The sequence below is a fragment of the Eschrichtius robustus genome, chromosome 10 (assembly GCF_028021215.1).
Source record: "Eschrichtius robustus isolate mEscRob2 chromosome 10, mEscRob2.pri, whole genome shotgun sequence".
Classification (NCBI taxonomy): domain Eukaryota; kingdom Metazoa; phylum Chordata; class Mammalia; order Artiodactyla; family Eschrichtiidae; genus Eschrichtius; species Eschrichtius robustus.
Window position 1 is genome coordinate 93,969,268 of NC_090833.1, and position 25,476 is coordinate 93,994,743.

The window sequence follows — 25,476 nt, forward strand, 5'->3', positions numbered from 1 at the left end:
AGCGACCCACCCCCATTTTGGATGGCTATCAGTTACTCAAGATCCCTGGGTCAAATTCCTGGGGCTTTAGGAGAGATGAAAACGTGGAAAATGACCTGTGTTTTCTTCTGCCTGTCTCCATATTTCGTGATCCATGCAGGTCTCTAGGACCGCTTGGCCCTTCTCTTTGCAGATCAACTTCAATCCTGCTCTGAGACACTAAAAGAGGGCTCACTCAGTGGGTCTCAGGTGGTGGACACTGGCATCATCTCTTGCGAGCAACCAGAGGAAGTCACACCCCGTCTACTTCTACCGAGTGCTGAAGAGGCTGAGAATGAAGGGCAGGCTGTGACCAAGGATGACAGTCAGGGTGAACGCAGTGCTCCAGCTCCCGAATTTACCACAACTCCTGCAGAGGTCGAAGGCTGGTCTGAAGGTGTGCAGGTGCCCTCTGTGCCCACCTAGCAGTTCCCCACTGAGACTGATCTGCACCCCCATGGCTCAGGCCACTGAATGGGTAGGAATGAGCACTGAGTGGTCTTAGCAGTTCTTCTTCAGACTTTCAACCAGAAAAGTTTAAAAGTTGTTTCTAAAAGTTGTGTCCATTAAAACAAAATTCCTGGGGCCAGGAACTGAGTGGTGCAGTCTGGGAGTGGTCCCTGAGGGGACCCTGAGTGTTGATAGCATCCCCCACACCTGGCAGCAGGCTCACTTCAACAGGGTGATGGGTAGAGGATTTCAAACATCTGCACATTCCAGGACATCTGAGGGCTAAAGCCGCATTCTCTGGACTGAACCAGCTAGTATATGAACCTAGCATCTGGTGCGAGCCTAACTGTGTAAAATTAAATGGTAACTTGTTGCATAGGAAAGAAAAGGTTTGAATCATTATTTGGTATTATTATTATTTTTTATAAATTTATTTATTTAATTAATTTATTTTTTGGCTGCGCTGTGTCTTCGTTGCTGCTCACGGGCTTTCTCTAGTTGCGGCGAGTGGGGGCTACTCTTCGTTGCGGTACGCAGGCTTCTCATTGCGGTGGCTTCTCTTGTGGCAGAGCATGGGCTCTAGGCATGTGGGCTTCAGTAGTTATGTCACATGGGCTCCGTAGTTGTGTCTCATGGGCTCTAGAGCGCAGTCTCAGTAGTTGTGGTGCATGGGCTTAGTTACTCCACGGCATGTGGGATCTTCCTGGACCAGGGCTCGAAACTGTGTCGCCTGCATTGGCAGGAGGATTCTTAACCACTGCGCCACCAGGCAAGTCCCCATTATTTGGTTATTTGATGCAAGCCTGCTGAGCTTCTCCTGAGTGGACAGCTGCACATGGAAAGACATGTGCCTGCCACGGGAGGTGCCATGGGATCACACTTGGGTAACAACTTAAAAAAGTTTTTATTTCTACTTTTTCTATCTTAAATTTCTTTAATGAGTACTTGCTCCTAAAAAATCAATATGGCCACAAAAAGAAGTGAAGTACTGATATATGCTATAATGTGGACTAAGTGAAACATTATGCTGAATGAAAGAAGCCAGTCACAAAGGACTGTTGTATGATTCCATTTATATGTGATGTTAGGAATAAGCAAATCTATAGAGTTGGAAAGTAGATTACTGCTAGCCTGGGGCTGAGAGAGGGGTAATGTGGAGTGACTGATAATGGGCATGGGTTTCTTTTGGGGGTGATAAAAATGTTCTGGAATTAGACAGTGGTGTTGGTCACACAACTCTGTGAATATACTAAAAACCACTGAATTGTACACTCTGAAAGACTGAATTTTATGGTATCTCAATTATATCCCAATGAAGATGTTATTTAAAAAATCAACACGTTTTCAAATTTTTACAGAGAACAGAGTAAAAGAAATCATCTTTTTATACATCATCTTATTATAAGAGAGGAAAAAAACTGTGTTATAGAACTTCTTGGCCCCCACTGGATGGGGAGACTTCCTCAAGGGGCCAGAGCCCCAGGGGCCCCATTATTTGCCCAGCCAGTTGCAGGAGCTTCCAGGGCCTAGGAACCCAAGCTTGCGAGGTCCATATACCCCCACTCCATCTGTCTGCCCCAGCACCCTTCCTTCCGTTCCCTGAGAAGCCTACCCTGCCCCCATCACCCCAGGACACTCCTGCTGCCCCTATCACCCCCGGATACCCCTGTTGCCCCCAACTCTGCTCTCCTGGCACAGTCCCCCCATTTGCCCCTGTCCCCTTATGGGACCTGGGTTCTCCACTGTTTCACCTGCCCTGGGGTGGGCCACATAGTCGTCAAGTGAGGAGCCACCTCCCCATGTAGTAGCCTGTGGAGGGCACTCAGGGAGGTGGCCCGGCTGCACTGGGTCTGACCACTAGACTGACCCCTGAGCCCACTCAAAGGCAGACCCATCCTCAAAAGTACCTCTTGACTGGGGCTCCCTGGGGGCAAGGCCAGACCCTGATCTTCCTACCAGTGGGCTTTGCTGGGGACTGACTGGAGCAGAAGCAGAGGGTAGGCCCTGTCTCCTTTCCTCCCTGCCTCTGTAAGCATTTGTTGAACACCAGCTGTGCACTGACCATTATGTCCATCTCATGGATGAGCAAACTGTGACCTAACTGCTTAGCTGTGTTCTCATGGGTCATGGGTCAGCATAGAGAGTGAGCTCCCTGTCATGAGAGGTATGCAAACAGGGCTGCCCAAAACTACCTCTAAGGGCTCAGAGAGCACATAGCGCTGAGTCAAGTACGGGTCTTCTCCAGTCCCCCAGCACCTAGGTTGCTGCTGCAATGTGTGGGGATACTGCTGCCGTATTATGTACATCTGCCAGTTGTGGGTGGGCAGCAGTCTGCCGGCAATGACGTGAATTGCCAGACATCTCCATTACCAGGCAGGCATGATACCCACATGTCACCAGCATGTCCCAGGGAGCACGGAGGAAGCCAGACTGGCTTGCATGCGTCTGTCTGGAACATGCTTAGCTCCATCCCTTCTCAGTTTTCCCTTTGATAGGCCTAGGCACGTCATCATGGACAGGCTTGAAACGGATAGGCTTGCAACTCAGGGTGTCTTCCTGGACTGACCGAGTCTTGGAACTGGCAACCTTTCCAGGTGGACAAACCAGGATGGCCAAGCCAGGTTTGCAGGGGGGTAACAGACCATCCGCGGCCAGCAGCCGCGTGGGGCCTTCCAAAGATCCTCAGGCGCCAGCAGTAACATCCGGAAGGGGGAGCATGAGGGCCGCAGTGGGCCTGCGCGGCGTCGGGGGCTGGCCCGCAGGTGGCCTCGCGCGCGCCCGAGGACAGGTGGGCGTGCCAGGCCCCGCCCCGCCGCGCCGGCCGGGGGCGGGCAGCCGAATGCCCCGCCCTCCTCGCGCGCAGGGTCTGAGCCGGTGCGGGAGCGCAGCCGCGCGGAGCTGAAGCAGCACTCGGGAGCGCTGCCCCGCCGCGGGCCGGCTGGAGGAAGTAGCGCCGCGACTCGGCGCCAAGGGTGACCCGGGTCTGGAGCGCAGACCCCGGCCCTGAGAGCGACCCCGGACCGAGCGCAGACCCCAGCCCCGAGCGCAGATCCCGGCCCTGAGCGCGGCCTCGCCCGCCCGGGCCGCCGGGCCGCGGGCATGGACGGCGCCCGTTCGCCCTGTGAGTGCCGAACCCGCCGCCTTTGTGTGCGCGCCGCGCCGCCGCATCCCCCTCCCCGCGCGCCCCTCCTGCGCCCCAGGCAGCGTCCTTTGTGGAGCCGCCGCCGGGCCAGTACCTCCTTCTTCCCCAATCTCCTTCACCCCTCCGCTGCCCAGGGCACGGCATCCCCACTTCCCCAGCCCGGGCCTCCCGGCCCTGTCTTAACCACCCCCACCTCCCAGGGGCATCCCAGTAGGCCCCCTTCCCCGGGGCTGGGCAGGGCACAGGTGCCCCTCTCCCCGGCCTTCCGGCCCCCTCTGCAGCCTCCCTCGTGTCCCCCGGGACAGCCCAGCAGGGCTCCTCTCTGGCCCAGGCCTGAGCAGGGAACGGCTCCCTCCCACCCAGCCCGGCCTCCTGATCCGGTCTGCAGAACCCCCCACTCCCACCCCCACCCCCACCCCCCCCCGCCCCAGGCACAGCCCAGTAGGCCCCTCCGCGGCCGGGGCGGGCAGGCCGCGGGCCCTGGGGCAGCACTGTCTCATCCCACGTCCCAGGCAGGTGCGGCGAGGCCCGCGCTCACACGGGCCTGTGTGTCCTTGCTCGCAGAGATGGACGACGATGGCGGCCGCCGAGACGCCCCCGGCGCACTGATGGAGGCCGGGCGCGGTGCGGGGCCCGCGGGCATGGCGGAGCCGGCGGCGGTGCCGCGGGCGCGGGCGGCGCGGCCCGGGCCCCAGCGCTTCCTGCGACGCAGCGTGGTGGATTCTGACCAGGAGGAGCCGCCGGGCCTGGAGGGGGCCGAGTCGCCGGGCGCGCAGCCCCCGCAGCCGCTGCAGCGAAGGGTGCTGCTACTCTGCAAGACGCGCCGCCTCATCGCCGAGCGCGCCCGCGGTCGCCCGGCCGTCCCCGCGCCTGCCGCGCCTGCCGCGCCGCTGGGCGACCTTGCCGACCCCGGTCTTGAGCCCGCGGGCGCTCAGGAGCCTGGCCCGGACCCCGCGCCCTCGCCCGCGCCTGCCCCCGAGGGCGGCCCCCGCGAGGAGGAGGCGGCGGCGGCCGCGAGGAAGGAGGACGTGGGGGCTCTCGAGGCGAGGCCAGAGTTCGGGCGGGCACGCCGGGAGGAGCCCGAGGAGGAGGACGACGACGAGGACGACCTCAAGGCTGTGGCCACCTCCCTGGACGGCCGCTTCCTCAAGTTCGACATTGAGCTTGGCCGCGGTTCCTTCAAGACGGTCTACAAGGGTCTGGACACGGAGACCTGGGTGGAGGTAGCCTGGTGCGAGCTGCAGGTGAGGGGCGAGATGGCCGTAGGTGGGTGGTGGGCGAGTGCGTTCTGGCATCGGGCCATGCCTGGCCTTAGCCACCCCCGGCAACGGCCATCTGTGTGTCACCCTCTGGGTGGGTGGTTGGTTGTGCTGGCGGTCTGTGTGGTGACGGTTGGGTGATGGAGGTCGGACCTCACAGTGTGTGGTGTCTAAGTGTGGCACGATGTGGGCCCATGATGGAGACTGGGCACTTGGAGGGCGTGTCTTTCAGTGCTGATCAGTGCCGCTCCTTCTTCTGGGCTGTACTGACCCAGGCTGTCTGGAGCGTCCGTGTCTGTGCAGAAGCAGTGTGGGGGCTGTAGGGCCCTGTGTCCAGGTGGTCACAGGGTGGTTTGGGGGACTCTCAGCTGCTCTTAAATGAGCACCTTACTGCGTCTTGCAGAGTGTAGATGCCCCAGTTGGGGATGTCTGAGGGGCTTTTCACCTAGGGTCTGTTTACGGTGAGGGATGGTGGGCCCTGGGGCCTCTGGGGCAAAGCCTGGAAGTGTTGTCACTGTGTCCTGTTAGTTCACAAAATGGATATGTGAGAAGTCTTAAAACCCAGTCATGTAAAATACGGGTGGCGTTTGGTTTTGTTTTGTTTTGGTTTTTGTGGATGCAAAGGCTCTGAACTTGCATTTTTCATAACCTTGCCCTCATGTTGGCTATATCAGCCCCAGCCCTGGAAGATTATATAAACGGTAACTCAGGCTGTCCTGGGCCGGCCGCGGAAGCTGGGGCAGCGCCTGTCACAGTGGGTGTTTATTGACCCTCCCTTGTTTGGGGGAACAGCTGTCAGGCATGGGGCTGGACTCTGCGAGAGCTGGCCATGCAGATGTAAGCCTACCCCAGCGCCCTGGAAAGTTAGCTGGGCCTACCAGTCCTGACGCAGGCCGCCTGCCACACTGCAGGCAGCCTGCCTTTTTGGCTCAGAAGTGGGATTTGGTTGCTTTGTCCTCTGGGCCCCTGCAGGGTGGCCTGTGTGTGTGTGTATATGTGAGCTGGCTAATTTGTCCAGTGTCCACCTGTCCTCAGCCTTTCTTCTGAGACAAAGAGCTTTAGAGACCACCCCTCCTCACAGCTCCTTGGTTCTCTTGTGGAAATAGGGACTTTTCACGGTGGAGCCAGGGGTGGCCTATTGAGTCCCTCACGAGGGACTGAGAACTCCCCTCCCTCACGGTTGCAGGTTCTGGGACCTGCTGAGGGGTGGCCTCAGTGGTCTGTGGTCTGGGGCCCTATGGATGGTTTGCTGGGATGGCATAGGAGTGAGCTGGGCATCACTGCTGTGTGTGAACGCACAGGGGAGAGAGGACCCGGAGAGGGAGAAGAGGATTCCTGATTCTAGAGTGTGGCTGTGTGCCTTCCCTCCCCACCTTCTCGCTCTTGCCAAGTGACCTGGTGTGGAACTCCAAGCACCCACTGGTGTTCTGCTGCGGAATGCCTCTGCGGGTGGAGGACAGGAGTGGGGGTGCTGCAGCAGGCAGGAGCTGAGTTAGACCTCAGCAGCAGAGCCCAGCTGATCTGGTTGAGGCATTGCAGGCACATGTGACCCTCGGAGGAGGTTGTTAATTCCCATTCCCTTTAAGGCAAGGCAAGCTGTTTTGCCTCTGGGTCCCTAAGCAGAGCGGCACCAGCGTGGACCCTGGCTGCTGTCCAGGGGCCTTTTACTCCTATACTCTGGGTGGGAGTAGGAAAGTGGGAGATGGCTTCTAATCTGTCTGGTTTTGCTTCTCATACAGTAGTTACTGGGGGCCCCATGCCTGCCGGGAAGCTGTTCCTGTATCTCCCCCAACAAGAGGGCTGATATGCAGCATTTAGGGTCAGCTGCCTTCTGCTGGGTGGGTCTGAGAGGGTTTTACACCAGAGGGGGCTGGGAACCAGCTTAGGACAGCAGCTGAGAGCCTGCTGTGTGTGCACTCTCCTTTTCACCGAACAGGAGGCTGTTGTTTCCCCCATTTTATTGTTGAGAGCCCACCAAGGTCGCCTGTGAGGATACAGATGGTAGAGGGGGATTGCAGCATCATGGGAAGAGGCCACCTGGCATGGCCGTCCTTAGGAGAGGAGATAAGGGTGGAGGGCAGGGCACCAGGTTAGTCCTCTCAGACCACCAAGCACCAGGGAGGGCGACAGGTGGCATGCTGGCTTTGCGCCTGGGGAGGGGGTTTCCTAGTGCACAGGGTGGAGACGTTCATCCTCCACCCAGCCCCCAGAATTCCCAAGCATCAGGGCTCCCACTGGAGGGTGGGTTGCCAGGAGCGTTGCCTTCAGTACGGGGAGCTTTGCAGTATTCCTCCTGCCCTCCAACCCTCCCTTCCCCAACCCCCATAAGCTCCTCAGCTGGCATCTTTGGAATGCCCTGGAAATCAACCCTCAAAAGTCTGTTTCCTCCTCTCAACCTTGGTACCATAGGGGATGTTGGGCACCTGCCTGCCTCCCCCAGAACTGAGACAGTGTCACCCGCTTGCTTTTTCCAGGGTTCCCTGCCAAGGGGAGGAAAGGCTGCATTTTTGGACCTAATAAGTCTGGCTTGGAGGATGTAAGATCCCCATGACTTCCAGTTTCCTTCTACAATTTAGTGTCGAAAGAGCTTTGCAGAAAGCGCAATATGCGTTCATATCACAGTGAAGGGCAGCGAGGTGTTTTCACCTCCTGAATTCTCCAGACGTTTGAAGCTGACATTGATTTTTTGGGGGAAGCCATTTTAAAATATTACCTCCCCTTCTGTCTTCTTTTGAATGAATGTTCATTTCTGGCACCAGGACATTATAATAGCAACAGGGAAAGTACAAAATGCACCCAGAACCACTGCCTTTACTCTGGCTCACATTTCCCACGTCCCTGTGGCCAGCTCTGGCCCCTCACAGACCCCATCCTGTCAGACAGTGCACGGGATAGCTGGAGGCTTCTGGTTGACTCTGGGTTGCCTGGGGTGGGGGTAGGTGTGGACCACTGACATGGTCTCAGGTGACTCAGGCACCCTCTCTCACCCGCTGATGCCTCTGAGCCATGGGCGGGGCCTCTGAGCAGAGAAAATGCGGCCAACCCAGATCCCAGCCAGTGTCCAGAAGCCTCGTTGGAGGCGGCCTGTTGGCCTTTCCTGGACCACCTGCTTAAATGTCTTCTTCGAGAACTTGAAGAGAACCTTGGTTTTCAGCCCCCTTGGTAAGTGCCACCCCCTCCCGTCAGCAGGCCCCTGTCTCCAAGTGTCCTCTGTGCTGCCTCCTCCTCACAGAAGGCTGCTGTGAGCTGCGGTTACAGGGTTGGGCACGGCCTCTTGGGGGATTCCACCATCAACTCATGTTTCCCTCGCGTGTGTCCTGGCCTGTGCCCAGTGTGGGAGTCATTTAGCCTCATGGAGGTATCAGTCCTTGACCCTCTGCCTGGAGTACTTGCAGGGGCTTTGAGGGCCATGAGAGTCCTGAAGAGGTACCATGGGGCCTGAGCCCCCATCAGCCAGGGACAGGTGTCTGGACCCCTCAGGTGTCATCATGAAGCTGTCCTCTTGCTGCTCTGCACTGCCCAGAGGTCGCTGGGCTCCCGTGGGGTGGTGATGGCCTGGACTCCAGGCCGGGGAGAGGCTGTGGATGTGGAGACCACAGGATCTGCTGATGTCTCCTTCGTGTGGCCATGGAGGACTCGTTTGTTCCCAACTCACCCACCCCAACCAGACCTCTGTGTCACCTTCCTGCGCCCTGGCAGTGGATAATGCCTGTAGGGGCCTGTCGTGTGCAGCCGTGCTGAGCATGCCGGTCCCCTTGCTGTCCTCAGAGGGTGGCCAGGTCTGCCTGCTATTGGTGTGGTCTGGCACCTCTCCCATGTCTGTGGGTGCCCCACCTGTACTGGGCGCTGAGCTCACACACCTGACCATACAGGTGCACCATCGCCTTTCATAGACCAGGCATGTGCCTGTGGTGCTGGGCAGCCGCAGGCCCGGGGTTGAGAGGTCTCCCCTGTGGCCTCATGTGGGAGGGTCAGGTGTTGCTTTCAGAGGAGCCACAAGCAGCCCAATCTGGCTGACATGCGGAGATGAGGGGATGTGCAGAGGAGATGGTGCTCACTTGCTGAAACAGGATGCTTAGAAAGGGCTCAACTCAATTTGGCTGGCGGTCACCCTGCTTTTATATTTTTATTTAAAAAAAATCTTCTTAGGGCAATTTTATTGGAAGAGGTGTAATTTGAAAGCGGTTGGGTGTCAACACTGAACTTGCTTTCCCAAATGATGTTTCATGTGTCATCTTGACCACAGTTATGGTTTGGTTGGTGAGAAAGGTTGGTGCCAACTTCCTGAGAGGCCTGTGAAATGCACTGGGGAGGGGCCCATCAGTGCAGAAGTGTGGGCATCCGGAACCCAGAGGCCCCTCCCCTATCCCCAAGCTTTGTTGGGGAGGTGAGTGTGGTCAGCAATGATGAACAAGCAGCCCGAGCTGTGGGTCACCACTGTGGGCACATTGGGCATTGCAGCTCATTCCCTGTTGGAAGCAGGTGCTCCTGTGGCCGAGTGTGTGCCTTTCAGGGTATCCTCAGGGCCCTGGCGTGTGAGGGTACCAGGCTGAGCGTTTCAGGCCTGAATTGCCCAGTGACTTGGACCCCAGAGGGAGGATCCCCAGACTGTCTAACTTGGGTGGAGGGCTAGTGGGCATCTCCCCACCTCTCGTGCCATTTCCAGGTGGTGACTGGGTAACTCTGAGGTGGGTGAAGCTTTGCTGGTGGACTGTTAGCTGGAACATTATAGTGGCAAGGGAAAGAATTGATAAGAGGAGGGTAGAGAGTGGACGTTCCCTAGGCTTCCCAATGCTGGGTCTCGTGTCCGGGCTCAGCAGCGCAGGCTGGTGTGGTTTACTGGCTCAGCAGGCATTTTTGGAGCATGTGTCCTGGTTCCAGCCCTGGTGTACCACAGTCAGCAGGAGAGTCATGGTGGGAGAGCCAGGTTCTCACAGAGGAGGGGTGTTTGCAAGAAGCCTGCAGGAAGCAAGGGAGTCAGTCTGTGGAGAGACTGTCCTGCGGTCCTGGGCTGGCTGGACTTGTTGAGTGCCTGCCACTCACCTTCCAGAATGGCTGACTCTAGCAGCCCTCTGCCTGGCTGTAGGCATCTCTTGGGGCCAGTAGCTTGGGCTGGCTTCAGGCCGGAGCTGGATGATGCCGAAGGTGAGAACACACAGCTGTAGGTCACCACTTCGTTGGAGAGGAACTTGACTCAGTCCTGCAGGGGTTCAGGCCACAGACTCGGGTCTCCTTTGTGGTCTGCCTTGGCTGAACGGTGCCAGCATCTGCCTGAGGTGGGGGGAAGGGGTGCTTAGGAGCCTCGCAGCCAGGCAGGGCACACTGTGCAGTGCATACAAACACTCTGGGTGTCCTGCTGCATTTGGACCCCAGCCCCACAGCTTCCCAGCGGGGAGGCCATAGAGAGGGCACCTGCCTTTCTGAACCCCGGTTTACCCATTTGTGCAATGGGGATGGTGCTAGCCAACCCTCACAGGGCCATGGGGACTGTGGAGAAGTACATTCAGCACCGAGTATGCAGCACTGCTGAGAGCGGGCGCTCAGAATTAAGCCTCTTCTCACCCTGCAGATAAACAGTTTAAGAAGCTGAGATTGAGGTGGAGAGCAAGGTGAACCTGGAGGAGCAGGGAGGGCTGCCTGAGGCTGGAGGTGGGCCCCTGGGGTGGCCCAGGGGCCTCCAGGTGCAGGCAGGCTGAGGGCCTGTGCCCCCGAGCACCTGGCTGCTGAGCTGGAGATAAGGAAAGGGTGTGAATGAAGCAGGTGGAATCTCTAAGAAGCAGATTAGGATCTGCTTCTGGCCAGGAGCTGTGTTTTGGGTGGAGAGGCCCCCTGGTGAGGATGCCGAAGCCCAGCCTGTCTGAGGTTGGCAACCTGAGTCAGCGGTAGGTTTTCCCCGCTTCAAGTATTTTTCATATCCGGTTCTGTTCCTGAGAGACTTGAATTCTAAGATTTCCTGGAATACTTGATCATTACCTCCAATTTATGTCAGTGTTCTTTAAATAAATGTTAAAGTTTTGGAAAAGAATAAAAGAAAAATGATCAAGGCAGTGTGGTATAGAGAAATAGATCAATGAAACAGAATAGAGAGCCCAGAAACAGATATACATAAATATATGACCTGACCTTTGACAAAGGAGCAAAGGCAACACAATGGAGAAAGATGGTCATTTCAACAGATGGTACTGGAACAACTGTACATCCACATGCAAAAAAATGAATCTGGACACAGACCTTATACCTTTCACAAAAGTTAACTCAAAATGGATCATAAACCTAAATGTAAAATGCAAAACTGTAAATTTCCTGGAAGATAACATAGGAGAAAATGTAGGTGACCTTGGGTTTGGCAGTTACTTTTTAGATACAACACCACAGATATGATCTATGAAAGAAAAACTTTCTAAGTTCAGCTTCATTAAAATGAAAAACTTCTGTTCTGCAAAGGCCTATAAGCAAATGAGAAGACAAGATGCAGACTGGGAGGAAATCTTTGTCAAACGCATATTTCATAAAGGGCTGTTACCCAGAATATACCAAGAACTCTTAAAACTTAACAATAAGAAACCAGACAACCAGATTAAAAAATAGGCCAAGACCTTTTCTGTGGGTCACGGAAGGGGAACACAGAACCATGGTCCCCTCCTTGCCTCTGACCTTGGCTTCTTGAACAGAGGAAAGCTCGGGGAGCGGGCGGGGGGTGGGGGGAAGTGGGCTAAAGACCTTAACAAACATCTCATCAAAGAAGATATACAGATGGCAAATAAGCATATGAACAGACACTCCACATCGTGTTTCACTGGGGAAATGCAAATTAAAACAATGAGATATCACTACACACCTATTAGAATGGCCAAAATTCAGAACACTGGCATCACCAAATGCTGACAAGTATGTGGAGCAACAGGAACTCTCATTCATTACTTGTGGGAACGCAAAATGGTACAGCCACTTTGGAAGACAGTATGACGACATCTTACAAAACTTTACATACTCTTACCATATCATTCAGCAATCATGCTCCTTGGTATTTACTCAAATAAGTTGAAGATTTATGTCCGCACAAAAACCTGCACACAGATGTTTATGGCAGCTTTATTCATAATTGCCAAAACTTGGAAGCAACCAAGATATCCTTCAGTAGTTGAACAGATAAACTGTAGTACATCCAGACAGTGGAATAGTATTCAGCGCTAAAAAGAAATGAACTTTCAAACAATGTAAAGATATGGAAGAACCTTAAATGCACATTAGTAAGTGAAAGACGCCAATTTGAAAAGACTGCATACTGTATGATTCCAACTATATGACATTCTGGAAAAGGCAAAACTGTGGAGACAGTTAAAAGATCAGTGGTTGCCAGGGGTTAGTGGGGAGGGAGTGATGAATAGAGCACAGAGGATTTTTAGGGCAGTGAAACTATTCTGTGTGATAACTATAATGATGGATACATGTCATTATAAATTTGTCCAAACCCATAGAGTGTGCAACACCAAGAGAGAACCATAATATAAATAATGGACTTTAGTTAATAATAATATCAATATTGGCATGCCAGTTATAACAAAGTACCACACCAATGCAAGATATTAATAATAGGGAAAACTGTGTGCAGGTGTGAGGGAGTACAAGGGAACTCTGTACTTTCTGCTCAATCTTTCTATAAGCCGAGAACTTCTTTTATAAAAATAGTTCATTAATTAAAAAGCAAAACAAAGCAGTATAACAGCTACATTAAAGAAGTATGCAGAAATGAAAAAACTACTCATAAATCAAGTGAATATAACTACTTACTATTTTTGCACATTACCTTCAAGTTCTTGTTTCCCCATGTATATCTTTTATAAATACAGCTATAGTCACTAAGTGTCACAGCTTTTATTTTTAATCTATTTATATATTTAAAAAATAAAGTTATTTATGTATATATGTATGTATGTTTGGCTGTGTTGGGTCTTCCTTGCTGCGTGCAGGCTTTCTCTAGTTGTGGCGAGCAGGGGCTACTCTTCGTTGCGGTGCGTGGGCTTCTCATTGTGGTGGCTTCTCTTGTTGCGGAGCACGTGCTCTAGGCACGTGGGCTTCAGTAGTTGTGTCACATGGGCTCAGTAGTTGTGGCTCATGGGCTCTAGAGAGCAGGCTCAGTAGTTGTGGCGCACGGGCTTAGTTGCTCTGCGGCATGTGGGATCTTCCCGGACCAGGGATTGAAGCCATGTCCCCTGCATTGGCAGGTAGATTCTTAACCACTGCGTCACTAGGGAAGTCCCATCACTGCTTTTAAAATTTATCTTTTTATTTGTTTCTAGAGTGTCTCTTAATGCAATTTATTGGTTTGCAAGGAGAGGCTGTGGTTTGGGGTCCATTCCTGTCTTTGTGCTTTGTGTTCCGGTCCTCTTGGACGGGCTTTCCAGAAAGCCCTGCCCAGCCGTGCTCTGGGGGGAGGCTGCAGGCTGGGCAGAGCGTCCTTGGCCATAGAGAGGTGGCCCTGGATTGTGGGCTCCCTGAGCATCTGCTTCCAGGGGCTTCTGTGCCAAGCGGTCTTCATGCCTTCATGGCACAAGTCAGGAGGACTGGCCAGTGGTCCCCCTCATGCACCACCTCCCTGAGGACCAGGGCTGGTCAGCCCTTGAGCTGGGCATATTTCCCAGGTGTTCAGGAGTGGGGTCTCTCTGTGGTGGCTCCAGAAATTAAAGATGGCATGGCATGAACCCTGCCCAGGCACATGGGCAGAGGAGCCAGTGGAGTAGAGAGTGGTGCTGGGCGAGGCTTGGTGCCCCTGAGTCCTGGTGGTTTGCACAGGGCCGTCCTGACTTGGCTTCAGGGGCCTCCTTGGCCCGGAGTTTCAGGCCTGGCTGTCAGCTGGCCATGGGCAGGAGGGCAGGAAAGAAGCTGTGGTATGGTGAGGACTTTCTTGGATGTCTGGACCCATGTGTGAGTTTTATCAGGTCCTCAGAACCACTTTGAGAAGTTTTGGGACTCTGTTTTCATAGATGAGAAGGAGACTCAGGGAAGGTGGCTCACATCCAAGCTCACACTGAGAGACAGCAGCTGGTGGCACGCTTCCTGCCTCTCCCTGGATTGTCATTTTCCACGTGTGATCAGAGGGTTGCTTTGGAAAGGGGTGTTACTAAATAGGCTTGAAGAGTGCTGGGTCAAGCATGAATTGCTGTTGTGGGACTTCTCAGAGCCTTTAAAATACTCACTGTGTTGCGAAGCTCTTGACAGGGTGTGGGAGGCCTTGCACCCCTTCCACCTTTTCTTTAGTTTTGCGAACATCTCATGGGACCAGGATAGGCTCCGAGGAGTGTCCTGTTGGCTGACTGTTGGTAGAGTTCCAACAGTTCCAACATTGGAACATAGAGTTCCAATGTTCCCATGGCATGTCTTGGCTGCGTTGCAGACATTGCAGACATGGGGGTTCCCATCTCACTTATTGGTGGTGCTGTTGGCAGCACTTGGATCTAGACATGGAAAGCTGGCCTTGCCCTTGAAAAGACTCTCTACCTGTCTCAGGCCAGAAGCTGCCCTGGAATGACCTGTCCTCCTGATGTCCACTTTTTCCCCCAGGCCTCCTGCTTTCCTAGCTGTCTGTGTGCTTTCTCAGGAGTGGATAAGCTGGGAAAATTCTTAGCTGCAAGCCAAGTATGGCTAAGCAGTGCAGACTTTTGATCATCCCCAGAATCTGAAATCTGGGGATGGCCTGTCCAGGGCCCTAGTGACTCAGCAATGTTGGCAGGGAGAAAGGTGCTGTCCCTCTTTCTCTTCTACTTTCCTCAGCCTTGTTGGATTTGTCCCCAGTCTCGTCACCTCATGGTGGCAGAAAGGCTGCCATAGTTCCAGGCATCACAACCATATTTGAAGACAGGAAGCAAGCAGGTGGTTAGGTGGAGGTTAAGTAAGGTGTCCATATTTTAATCCATAAAGGAAAACGTTTACCAGTAAGCCTCTTTGGTTTTTCTGGTTACAATGAGATTGTGTGGTCTCCCTTAGCTGCAAGGGCATCTGGGAAAGGCTTGATGGCATAGATGGGTTATGATCTATTCCCTGGGGCTGGGCACAGTGGGTTTTGTTGGTAGACAGGGGTGGCAGACAGTGGGCGAGTGCGAGGGGTGCCTGCCCGTGTCTGTCTTGGTTACTTTATTCCCCCAAGGTCTTATTGGTGCTCATTACCTCATCCCTCCAAGATCTGATTGGTGCCCATGTTTGATGAGGCCCTCTTCCACCTGGGCCTGTCTTCCGAACAGAACAACCCACATACCCTACTGCTTCTAGGTGCCTCCAGGGGCTGCCATGCCCTGCTCCTTTCACCTCTCACCTCCAGGAGTCTGTGGCTGGGACCCTGTGACATGGCCTCCCAGCTGTCTACCCGCTGGCTCTACCCTCTCCTCTTTCCTCTTCCTCTGAGCTTTCTCCTTTCTGCCAGCAATCTAGTTTACACTTCCCCACAAACTTTTTATTTTGAAAAACATGGATGGGAAAGTTGGAGTTACCAGTTGTAAACATTTTGCCACATTTGCTTTATCTCTGTACCTCTGCATATGTTTTATTCTGGCCCATTTCCACCTTGCCCTGAAAACTTCAGCACACATCTCGTATAGGAGTGCGGACGTTTTCCTACAAAACCATAGCTCAGTGTCACACTCAAATCTAACTTGGGTGCCGTCAGCCACACGTCTGGCGTGGACTGTGCCTTCCTGATAGTTTTCCTGTTTGGATCCAGGATCCAGTCAAGAGTCAGGCATTGCATTTGGTTGTCATGTCAGTTTTAATCTAGAACAATCCCTCCGCCCAACGTGCTAGCCCTGGACCCCCTCCAATGAGTGGGGGTTGTGAGGATGGAGGGGGTGGTGGATGATGGATGGGGAGGCCACTGTGGGGTTTTGGGGGGGTACGTTTCAAGCTACCTAAGTTAGGGTTAGGGTGACGGACATGACAGATGCTGAAACCTGAAAAACAAAAAACTGCCCCAAATCTCTTTCCTCTGACATAGCTGTTTTCACTTTGGTACATGCCCTTCTTGTCTCTTTTTTATGTTCTGGGTATTTTGCAAAGTCATAATTGTAGCATTTGTGCTAACGTGTGCAGTGATGATGAATCACCACGTGGCCTGCAGCTCCCGCCTCCTTGAGCTTTGGCGAGAGCCCACCACTGGGACGAGTGGATCCACGAGCCTCCCCTTTCCCCTGGGGGGTGAGTTCAGGGTGGGCTCACCCCCAGCCCTGCCCACAGCTGGGCCCAGGTTTTTGCATGTTCCTCTCATCTCCAGACTGGGGCCAGACATGTCAGGGTGCTTCCCCCTGCACCCTGTGGGATGCAGCTTCTCAGCCTGTGTGCTGCTGTGGTCCCCCCAGAAGGAGCGGCTGTTGTGCTGTGTCTTCAAGCCAGGAAGTCCTTTTGCTGCATTGGCCAGCAGCAATCCACTGACACCTGCCTTGACAGGTTTTGAGGCATTTCTTCTCTTTAATTAAGAGTTTTCAAGCAGGAGAGTAAATTTGGCTTTTTTGGAAGAACATTGAAAGCTTGAAGGACGGAGGAGACTGGATGAGGAGCAGGGCAGGGATGCAGTCACCAGGTGCCTTCCTGGGTGTGGTGGGGGCCCATGTGTGCTTGGATTTTGGAAATACTCCATCCTCAGGTGTTTTTGTGCAACAGCAGTAATTGACATAAGGGGACTGCAGGGTCGTTGGTTATCAGCATTGCGAGGGTCCCCTGCCACTGTTGAAAGACCCCCTGCCTCCTCTCAGGTCTTTGGGGCCATCCTGTGTTCCGAGTTGGAAGCATGTTCGCAAAGGTCTGGGCCTGGATGGCCACAGCCACAGGCAGAGTGGGCTGGTTCTAGGGGACCCTCTGGAACAGTCTCGATGTCTGCACATTCTCGGGCCCTGGGGACCCAAGCAGCACCCCGCCTCTCCCTGGCTATGCACTAGACCTATGACATATGTGAATGATCTGCTCTAGCTTTTGCTTGGGATGGTTGCCCCCACCCTGCATGATGTAGGTCTTGGCCTGGTCACCTGGACTGTTGGGCTCCTAGGGGGACAAAAGCTGCCCTCAGTGGTGGCTGTCTGTGCTTTGACAAGCTTCCAGACATTTCCCTAGGGACATCTGATTGGGGTGGTTCTGCCCCATGATAGCTGCCTCTGAGCGTTCTGGGTGAGGACTCTGGGTTGAGGGCATGGGGCCTGGACTGTGGGCCTTGTGTGTGTGCTGAGTGGTTCTGAACCTGGGGCCACCATGTGGGGAGAAGGTTATCAGGTGGGGAGGAGCCATTTTGTGGAGAGGGGTGGGGGCTGTGTTGTGTGGGGAGGGTGGCTGGCTCTTGGTGTCTTGGGTGGCCAGGCTGGGCAGCTGGGGGTTCTGGTTTTACCAGGGGGTGATGGGGAACACTGAGGCTTCTCTGTTAGCACAGGTGTGGTGCTGTGAGTGATTTGGAGTCACACAGAGGGGGCTGGTTCCTGGGGGTGGTCGAGAGCCTGAGGCAAGGGTGTTCCCAGGCATTGGTGGCCCTGACTGTGAGTGGGATTCTGGGCCTTTAGATGCCAGTGGACCCACCTTCCCCACCTATACTGTCTCCTGGGGTTTGGGGCCCAGCCTCAGAAGGGCTTGCCTGCCCCCTCCCATCTTGCTTAGTTGCTTTTGCAAGTTGGAGGTTAACATCCCCTGGACAGCACCCCTGGGGTACATACAGGACTGGTGTGGGTTTTGGGGCCCTCAGGTGGTCTGCCCGGGCTGGGGTCTGGTTGCTGTGGCTGCAGACCCGGCTCAGCCTGAGAGGAGGTATGCACAGATGACTGCGTTTGCTGTTTGTGAAAAGAAGGTTAAAAAGGAGACTGGAAGTGCATAAACTCAGCTAGGCGTACTTCAGAGGAAGAGGACAGGATGAGTTTAGGGAAAATGGCAAAATACATTAAAAGCTATCAGTTAGAAATAAAATGAAGCAAAAGCAGATGAAAATAAACAGTGCAAGAGTTTTTAAGAAGAAAGGGATAGATGGTATTCTTTGAAAGTAAAGGAAAATAAAATGCTGAACAGTAGAGGGGCGTTGCTTTATTATTGTGGAAGTCAAACTGCTGGAGCCTACAGAGCAGGTCAGTGTGTTGTGAGCCCTACCTGGCAGAGGTAGACATTTCCCTGTAACCCTGGCCCCAGGTCCCGTTGCCCGCCTACTGTCCTGTAGGTCACCTGCCTGCCCTAGAATTTCCTGCACGTAGATCACACAGTGTGTGTTCAGCCTTTTGTGTCTGCTGCCCACACGTGTCAGTATGCCCTTTGGGACTCAGCCCTGGCTGCACCGATCAGCAGTCGGTTCCTTTTCTACTGTGTAGGTGTTCACAGTCTGCCTGTCGATCCATGGACAGACTTGGGTGGTTTCCAGTCTGGACTGTAACAGATTGGAGGGAGGAGGCTGAGGTGCACGTGGGGGTCCGGGGCTGCTCTCACCCTGTCCTTGGCAGCTCTAGGCCTCTGCTTGCCTGGGCTGGAGTGGGTGCCCGCTCACTCCCTTGCTGTTGACTTCCTGGGAGTCCTGAGTGTGGAGAGCCCTTCAACCTGTTCCTGTGTACTTCTTGCAGTGGGGACAGCATAGAGGCAGCCTGCTCTGGGTTCTATGTCCAGACAACAAGGACCCAGACCCATGGTGGGCATGTTTGCTCCAGTCGGAGAGAGCAGCGGCTGCCCTGCAGGAAACCTCACCCCTCTGGCTGCCCTGCCTACTCGCCTGCACCTCCGCCTGTCCTGGGAAGTGTGGTGTTTGGCTCACGGCTGGCCTGCCTGAGATGTCTGTCAGCCTCTGTAAATATTTGATGACGGTGATGATAAAAGACAAAGCCCTGCTCTGTTCCTGGAGGGGAGCAAGATGGTGACTCTGGAACATTCTGGCCCTGCTGGCTGCTTCCTGGAGAGCTTTATAGATGCATTTTTGAGGCAGGCCCTTTGTGTCCTTGATCTGGCAAGGCAGAGCGGAGGCAGCGTAGCCAGCTTTCCACCTGGAGCCAGGCTGGGCCTCTGTGAGTGGGGCTGGCCAGGCCAGAGGTCACAGGGGGATCTTGCCCTTCAGATGTGACTTGGGATAAACCCCTGGCCACAGGTCCTGGGGAGGAGCGCAGAGGAGCCGGGAGACTAGGGTTTGGCACAGGCGCCAGACTGTATAGCAGAGGGGTCCATGGCTGGCCAGTACCGTCAGGTCCTGGTGGGCTTAGCTGGGCTCTCATGGCTGTTATTGCATGCCTGCCCCCATGGCCCTGCCCCCGTGACCCTGCCCCCGTGGCCCTGCTCTTGTGGTCCTGCTTCCATAGTCCTTCCCTTGTGGCCTGCATGTGGCAGCAGTGGCACCTGACTCTGGCTTCCCCACCACTGGCTGTTGCTTATGCAGGTTGCGTGTGCAGTGAAGAAGCCCCATCAGGCCTTGCTGGCCTTGGTGTGCATTTCTCTCTGTCGTCTTGGGTTTGTGTGCCAGAGAAGAGGCCTGCCTGCCCCGTGGGTGCCTCTGTGGGAAAGACAAGCCCTTTGAGGCAGCCTTGCCGCCGGGAGCAGGCCTCCAGGGTTCCGGAGTCAGGGCCACCGGCCTACCAGGCAGTGAAGCCTTTCTCCTTGGGTGGGGCAGGAACTGCCAGTGGGCCTCTGTGCTCCTGGGGAGGGGGTGGGTGTTCCAGGCGGGTGTTCTGGCTGATGGCCTTTCAACAAAGGGTTTCTGCTGGGTTTTCTCTTTGGAGGAAGGAAACTACTGTGGGTGGAGCGGAGGGTAGGTGTAGTTTGGTGGAGGTTGGATTATGAGGGTTTCAAAGGACCTTGCCTCTGAGTATAATTATTAATGGTCGTGATAACAGCTACAGCAACTTCCTGAAAGCTCACTGAGGCCCTGTGCTAACGTGTGTGCTTACGTTTCTCATTGAGTCCTGGGTTGCTGCCCCAGGAGGCTGGCTCATCTCTGAGGCCCATGAAGGCTGTGCGTGCTGGAGATGTCCTCCACTGCCCTGGGCTGCCTCTGCTTGGGATTCCTGTTGGCCACTCAGAGTACCCACAGTCTTGCTGGGGCGGGGCGAGGCTGGAGCCCCCACTGCAGGGCCTGGAAGGGCCTTTCCTGGGGGTTGTGGGAAGGGCGCCAGCCAGTCCGACTCAGGCGGGGGGCCCTGTCGGGGGCCTTGAGCATGCGTTGCTGAACCTGGCTTGTGACATGAAGCTGGAATGAGGGCACTGGGCCTGGTGGGTGAGATGTGGCCCAGAGAAAGGTGGGGTGGCCAGGAAGGGACACAGGCATGGCAACGTGGACAGATGGCGCCTGTGTGGGCAGTGATAGTCGGGATGTAGATGAAAGAGGGCCCACGTGGGGCTTCCTTCTTCATTTTGAGAGGGAAAAGATGAATTAAAAAAGATGGCATTGCCGCCGCCTCAGCATCAGGCGTGAAGCTGGGTGACAGCCGGCCCCAAGAAAGGTTGGAAGGGAGCCTGAAGTAGGCGGCTGCTGGGTCCAGGCCCAGGGTCAGGTGGGCCAGGAAGGGGTGTGGGAAGCTAGATGATGGAGGCGTCCCCGGCCTTATACCCTAACCTCTGAATATGCCACCTATGTGGCTAGAGGGACTTTGCAGATGCAGTTGGATTGAGGACCCTGAGGTGGGAGACGATCTTGGATTATCCAGGTGGGTCCAGGGTCATCACTTGGGTCCTTTATAAGAGGGGCCAGGAGGGTCCCACGGAGACGTGACTACAGAAGACGGAGGATGGAGCCATGAGCTGAGGAACGTGGTGGCCTCTAGAGGCTGGACAAGGGGATGGATTCTCCATGGAACCCCAGAAGGAAGCAGGGCGATGTGTGACACCTTGACTCTGCCCATGAGTCTGCCTTCTTGCTTCTGGCCCCCCAGAACTTTGAGAGAATGTGTGCTGTTTGGGCTGTAGTGGTGGCAGCTTGTACAGCAGTGACAGGAAGCCAGCCAGCCTGCCTCCTGGTGGACAGAGCACAGCTCGGGGCTGGACACCCAGCAGGCCAGGAGAGGCCACCTGTGGGAGGAATGTCCGGGGGTTTATGGGCTGTGGGTGGAGCCACTGGTGGTGCCTCCGGACCGTGCTCCCCCAGGTGGGTGTCGGGGAACAGCTGGCTTGGGGAGAGATGTGTCTGGCATGAGTGCTGGAGCGGAGGGGCTCAGGTCAAGGAAACACACTGGCAGTGTCAAAACCTGGTCAATGTGTATGAGGGGCTGTTGCAGGCTCTTGGGGGCTGATATGAAAACAGGGTTCAGGGACACGGGCCTGACAGCTTCATGTGAGGTGGTGGGAGCAGTAGAGACAGAGTGGCCGTGGCGCCTTCCTGGGGACCTGTCCATGCAGGCAGCCTCCTGGCTCACATCACTGCTGGGGGAGGCAGAAAGCAATGAAGCCTCCAACTGTGACATGTGATGAACAGCCTGTGGCCCCACGGAGGGGTAGGGAGGCCTCTGGGGAGAGTTGGGAACAGAAGCCTGTGCACAGTGGGGAACCTCTGGGCAGGGGTGGCTGAGCAGCCAGCCCATGGGCCCTTAGGGTTCTATTCTAAAAGCTCCTGCCCAGGACCTGGCTCTGGGGCTGGTGGCACATGTGCCCCCATCTGCCCATCACAGAGCTGAGGGGACCTTACCTGCCAGGTGGGATCTCCCAGGGCTGGGGTCTCCATGGCATGGAGAGAGGGAGTGCAGGAGAGGACACGGCCAGCTGTCCTATGGCCATTCCCTCGGGCTCCCTCCTGGAGGGCTGTCCTGCTGCTCGCTACAGGCTGAGAGTAAACTCAGCCCATAGGAGGTAACAGTTTTAGGTGAGAGAAGTCAGTGAATAGTAGGAATCAAGGCCCTCTGGAGGAATATGTTGGACTTGTTGCGCTCAAATCAGAAAAGCGTTCACGTTTGTGGGAGATCCTGTTTTCCTCCTTCCATTCTGGTACAAATATTACTGTTTAGCGACCTCCCTCCCCAAAGTCTGTATTTGCAGATCAGCTTTACCAGTGATGGGGGGCATGAGGGCCAGGGTTGGCCAGGTCCCTCCCTCCAGCTGACCAGCCCGTCTCTCCTGCCCCCTGCTGGTACCTCTCTGTTCGTCCCCCCCATCTCTGTCCCCCCATATCCCATTGCTGTATTCCCCTCCCCCACTAGTCCCCCTCCCCCATCTCTGTCCCCACCCCTTTCTGGCAGGAGCCCTGTATCCATAGCAACAGTTGCTGCTGTGGAAACCGGTGCCTGCCTCCTCATCCCGTGGGGAGGTATTTTTGGCACTGCAGAGAGATTTTTATTTTATCTTTGGTTTTGACTTTTACTCTCTGAGTGAGCACTACGCAGACAGAGCTGGGGGCAGCATTCAAGGAGGCCTTTGCACTGGGGGGCACTGGGCCTGAGAGCCACCCTGTGGTTGTGTAGATGCAGGCCCTTCCCCATGGGATCCTGTAGACTCGGTCAGAGATGCTGGCTCCTTTGAGCAGCCTCTGGGGCCATAGATCATGGGGTCCACAGATTGCACTGGGGGCTTTAGGCAGTGACTCTGGACAACAGGAGAAACCCAGGGGGTGAGCCTGTACATGTGAAGTGGTTTGACTGAAGCCCTTCAGCCTTGGGCCTGAGCCAGTGGTCATAATAATAGCTCACTGGGAGTACCCGGGGCATTTGCTTTTTGGGCACCAACCCAGCTCTGGCCCTGTGTGGAGCCTAATGCTGCAGGTTCCTGTGATGCTGCCCAGGGCCCATTTTACAGATGAGGATACTGATCCCACCAGGGTGGTTTTGGGCACCTCTGCTAGACATCTCCTTCTGAGACGGCTTCCTGTCCCCCCAAGGCCCATGGATGGCATGATATCTGGGGTCAGCTTCTTCCATCATCTCTCTGGGGGCTTGGACTGTACCCCTCCCTCACCCTGGTCTTGGCAGCTGCGATTATAGGTGACCCCAACGTGTGGCACCTGCCCTGACACAAATTCGCCCCTTGCCGGGGTTGCTACTGGGATGCCCAGGAGACCCCAGGGGCATGGGATCTGCCCTGTCTGGCCCTGGCACACCCTAGCATTGTGGCTGGGGGCTGTGGGTTCCCAGGTGTCCTTGATTGGGACGCCAGGGAGGCTGGCAGCCACATGGCTGATGGGATGGACAGGTCTTCCCGTGAGCCAGTGCTGGGGTTGACTTGACGTGTGCCGGGCCTGCCCTTGAGGAACAGTCACTGAGGATGGTCCACAGTGCATCTGCTGCCATTGGTGGGGAGCTGTGGCCCCTTGGGGAGGGAGTCCAGCCCCGTCTCCTGGTTTCCTTGTTGGGGAGGTGGCTTGGGTGTGCTGCACCCCAGGGTGACTAAGAGCTGCTCCCTGACCCATCATCTCTTCATCTTCCAAGTGGGGGTGATGGCAGCTTGCAGGGGGCCGTGGCATTGCCCATGATGCCCATGCCTGGCCAGGTCTCCCTGGAAAGGTCATGCCCAGGGCGTCTAAATCAGAGGCAAGGCCACTGGTACTGACTGAGGGCCAGAACATCCCAACTGTTATTGCTGACTTATCATCATGGAAATTCCAAATAGAACAGAAAAGTAGACTAACAAACCTCATCCCACCCTGAATTATTATCAGGAGTCTCTTGTACTTTATCTTCTCAAATAAACTCCCAAATTCAGACCTAGGGGGTTAGACCTGCCCAGATCTCTGGGGGGACCTCAGTTGCCATCCCTGACAGGCAGGACCCTAGTTCCCCCCAGCTCCCGCAGAGGGTCTCATCTCCCATTAAGCAACACACAGTAAGTGCTCAGTGCACATTCAGGGGGATTGGACTGATCCCTCTTCTTTGCCCCCTGGAGGAGATGGAGCTCAACAGGAAGAAGCATTCAGGGTTTGTGGGTTTTACAGAATCAGGAATTCTGTCTCCAGTGAGTGCGTCCAGTGCAAACCCAAAGCCATTTATAGAACAGATGCCAAAGGGAGCATTTGAAATAAACGCCATGGTAACCTCACTCTAGGGAGGAAAATAGCCTTGCAGTAAGCATTGCTGCTGCCCAGAACATGGTCCGGGGGTGTAGCCGGTGAGTGCTTTTTGTTTTTAGTTTCATGAAGTTCAGCAGATTGCAGAGAATGGGGGAAACAGAGGGAAGGAAGAAAAAAGTCCCTGTGCCCTCCTCCCTGAACGCAGCCCCCATTCTCGTTGGCTGTTTTGTTCTCACTGTGTGAATTTTATTAAATCCTAGCCTGGTGCTTTTCACCCTTGCCTGTCTCACCACTTTCCTCAGTAATCGGGGTTTGTAACTGCCCCGTGGACCACATGACCCACATCACCGCTGCCAGGCCTGTCCTGAGATGTCTGGTTATTTCTCGAAATTATAAATAACCATCCAGTGAAGAATTCCAGACACACACACACAGGCATCATGGTTTTGGATGACTTCCCTGGGGGGGGGAGCACCAGAGTGAGAGTCCCAGGTGGGAACTGCAGGGCTCAAGACAGGCTGTGGGTGCGCTTCCTGGGTTGCGGTGCCTGCTGGCATGAGCAACTGAAAATGGAGTTTTTGTGTTAACGTTATCTTCTACTCTCTTATGCTGTATTCTCTGAGAAATATTTTAAATACAGTAGAGGAAATAGCTTTTTACAGGGGAGAAACACCCGACTCCTGTCACTGGTCCAAGTGTAAGCACTTGCTCCTGCACGTGTCCCTGCAGCTCCTACCCGTGTCCTTTTGCGTGTGCGCCTTCACACACGTGCAGTCGGGCTGTGCTCAGCACTTGCCTGGCTGCTCAGACGTAGGGTTTGGGGTGCGTTTCTGAGGAGGAGCAGCTCAGAGGAGACAGCTGTGCCCGGCAGAGGCAACAAATCCTGCGTTGCAGGGAGCTGAGCGTCCGGCTGTGTGGCCTCGGGCAAGCACCTGCCTCTGGTAGTCTAGTGAGGGTGGTATGAGCATTGGGGGTCACCACTGCCCAGTGGCCTTGCAGGGTACCCTCTGCCAGGCTTCTTCCTGGGTCAGGGGTCAGAGGGAGGATGGTTGCAAAGAGTTACGAGATGATGGTGACCCTGGCAGAGAGGGCCGTGAGCGAATGAGTTGGCTGTGTCCTGTGGTTTACATTGACCGAGTATCTACACCTGTCTTAGGCATTTCCTGTGCTGCCAAACCACACAAGGAGGTTCCCCATGTCAGTGGCAAGGAAGCTGATGGGGCTGGTTCATGTGGGTCACGTGATGCCTAAGCCCTGGCCCTGACCTAGGGAGTTGTGGGTGCCTTGCGGCACAGCAAGGGAGGAGCCCACGTGTGGTCTGAGGAGTGAAGGGTGCTGGAGGTCACTGAAGAGCACTGTCACCTTCTCAAGGCTCTGGGCTCTGGTGGGGAGGGGAGTTGTGCTGTGAGGATGGTGGAGTTGGGTAGAGTCAGGGCTTTGACCCACGTACCTGGGTGGGCAGGCCCCGTGGCCAGGTGGCTGATGTGCTGACTGCTCTGGCCACTGTCCCTCATGGGGAGTGGCATCCCCACCTCTCCCTGCCATCTCTCCACACTGTGATGTTCCTGCCTGTGTATTTGGGGAGAACCAGGGGTCTGGGGGAGGGGGAGCTGTTTGTGCTCCTGGGGCCAGGTAAAGAGACTCTGGAGTGAGTGCAGCTGGGATGGGTGTGGGGGAGGCCAGGTGCCACATGATTC

At 55.1% G+C, this 25,476-nt stretch overlaps 1 protein-coding gene across 11 annotated transcripts in view; it reads left to right on the forward strand.

Moving 5' to 3' along the window:
* Positions 1 to 3,337: 3,337 nt before the first annotated feature.
* The window catches only part of WNK2 (WNK lysine deficient protein kinase 2), a 148,677-nt gene continuing 126,538 nt past the window's right edge, over positions 3,338 to 25,476 (forward strand). For 10 of the 11 annotated variants that reach the window (XM_068551857.1, XM_068551860.1, XM_068551861.1 and 7 more), the window contains exons 1-2: positions 3,338 to 3,589; positions 4,175 to 4,854. In XM_068551857.1, the coding sequence (XP_068407958.1) occupies positions 4,177 to 4,854 (678 nt within the window). In that variant the 5' untranslated portion in view covers positions 3,338 to 3,589; positions 4,175 to 4,176. Of the gene's footprint in view, positions 3,590 to 4,101; positions 4,855 to 25,476 lie in introns of those variants that run through there. The other variant, XM_068551858.1, reaches the window with a different exon arrangement.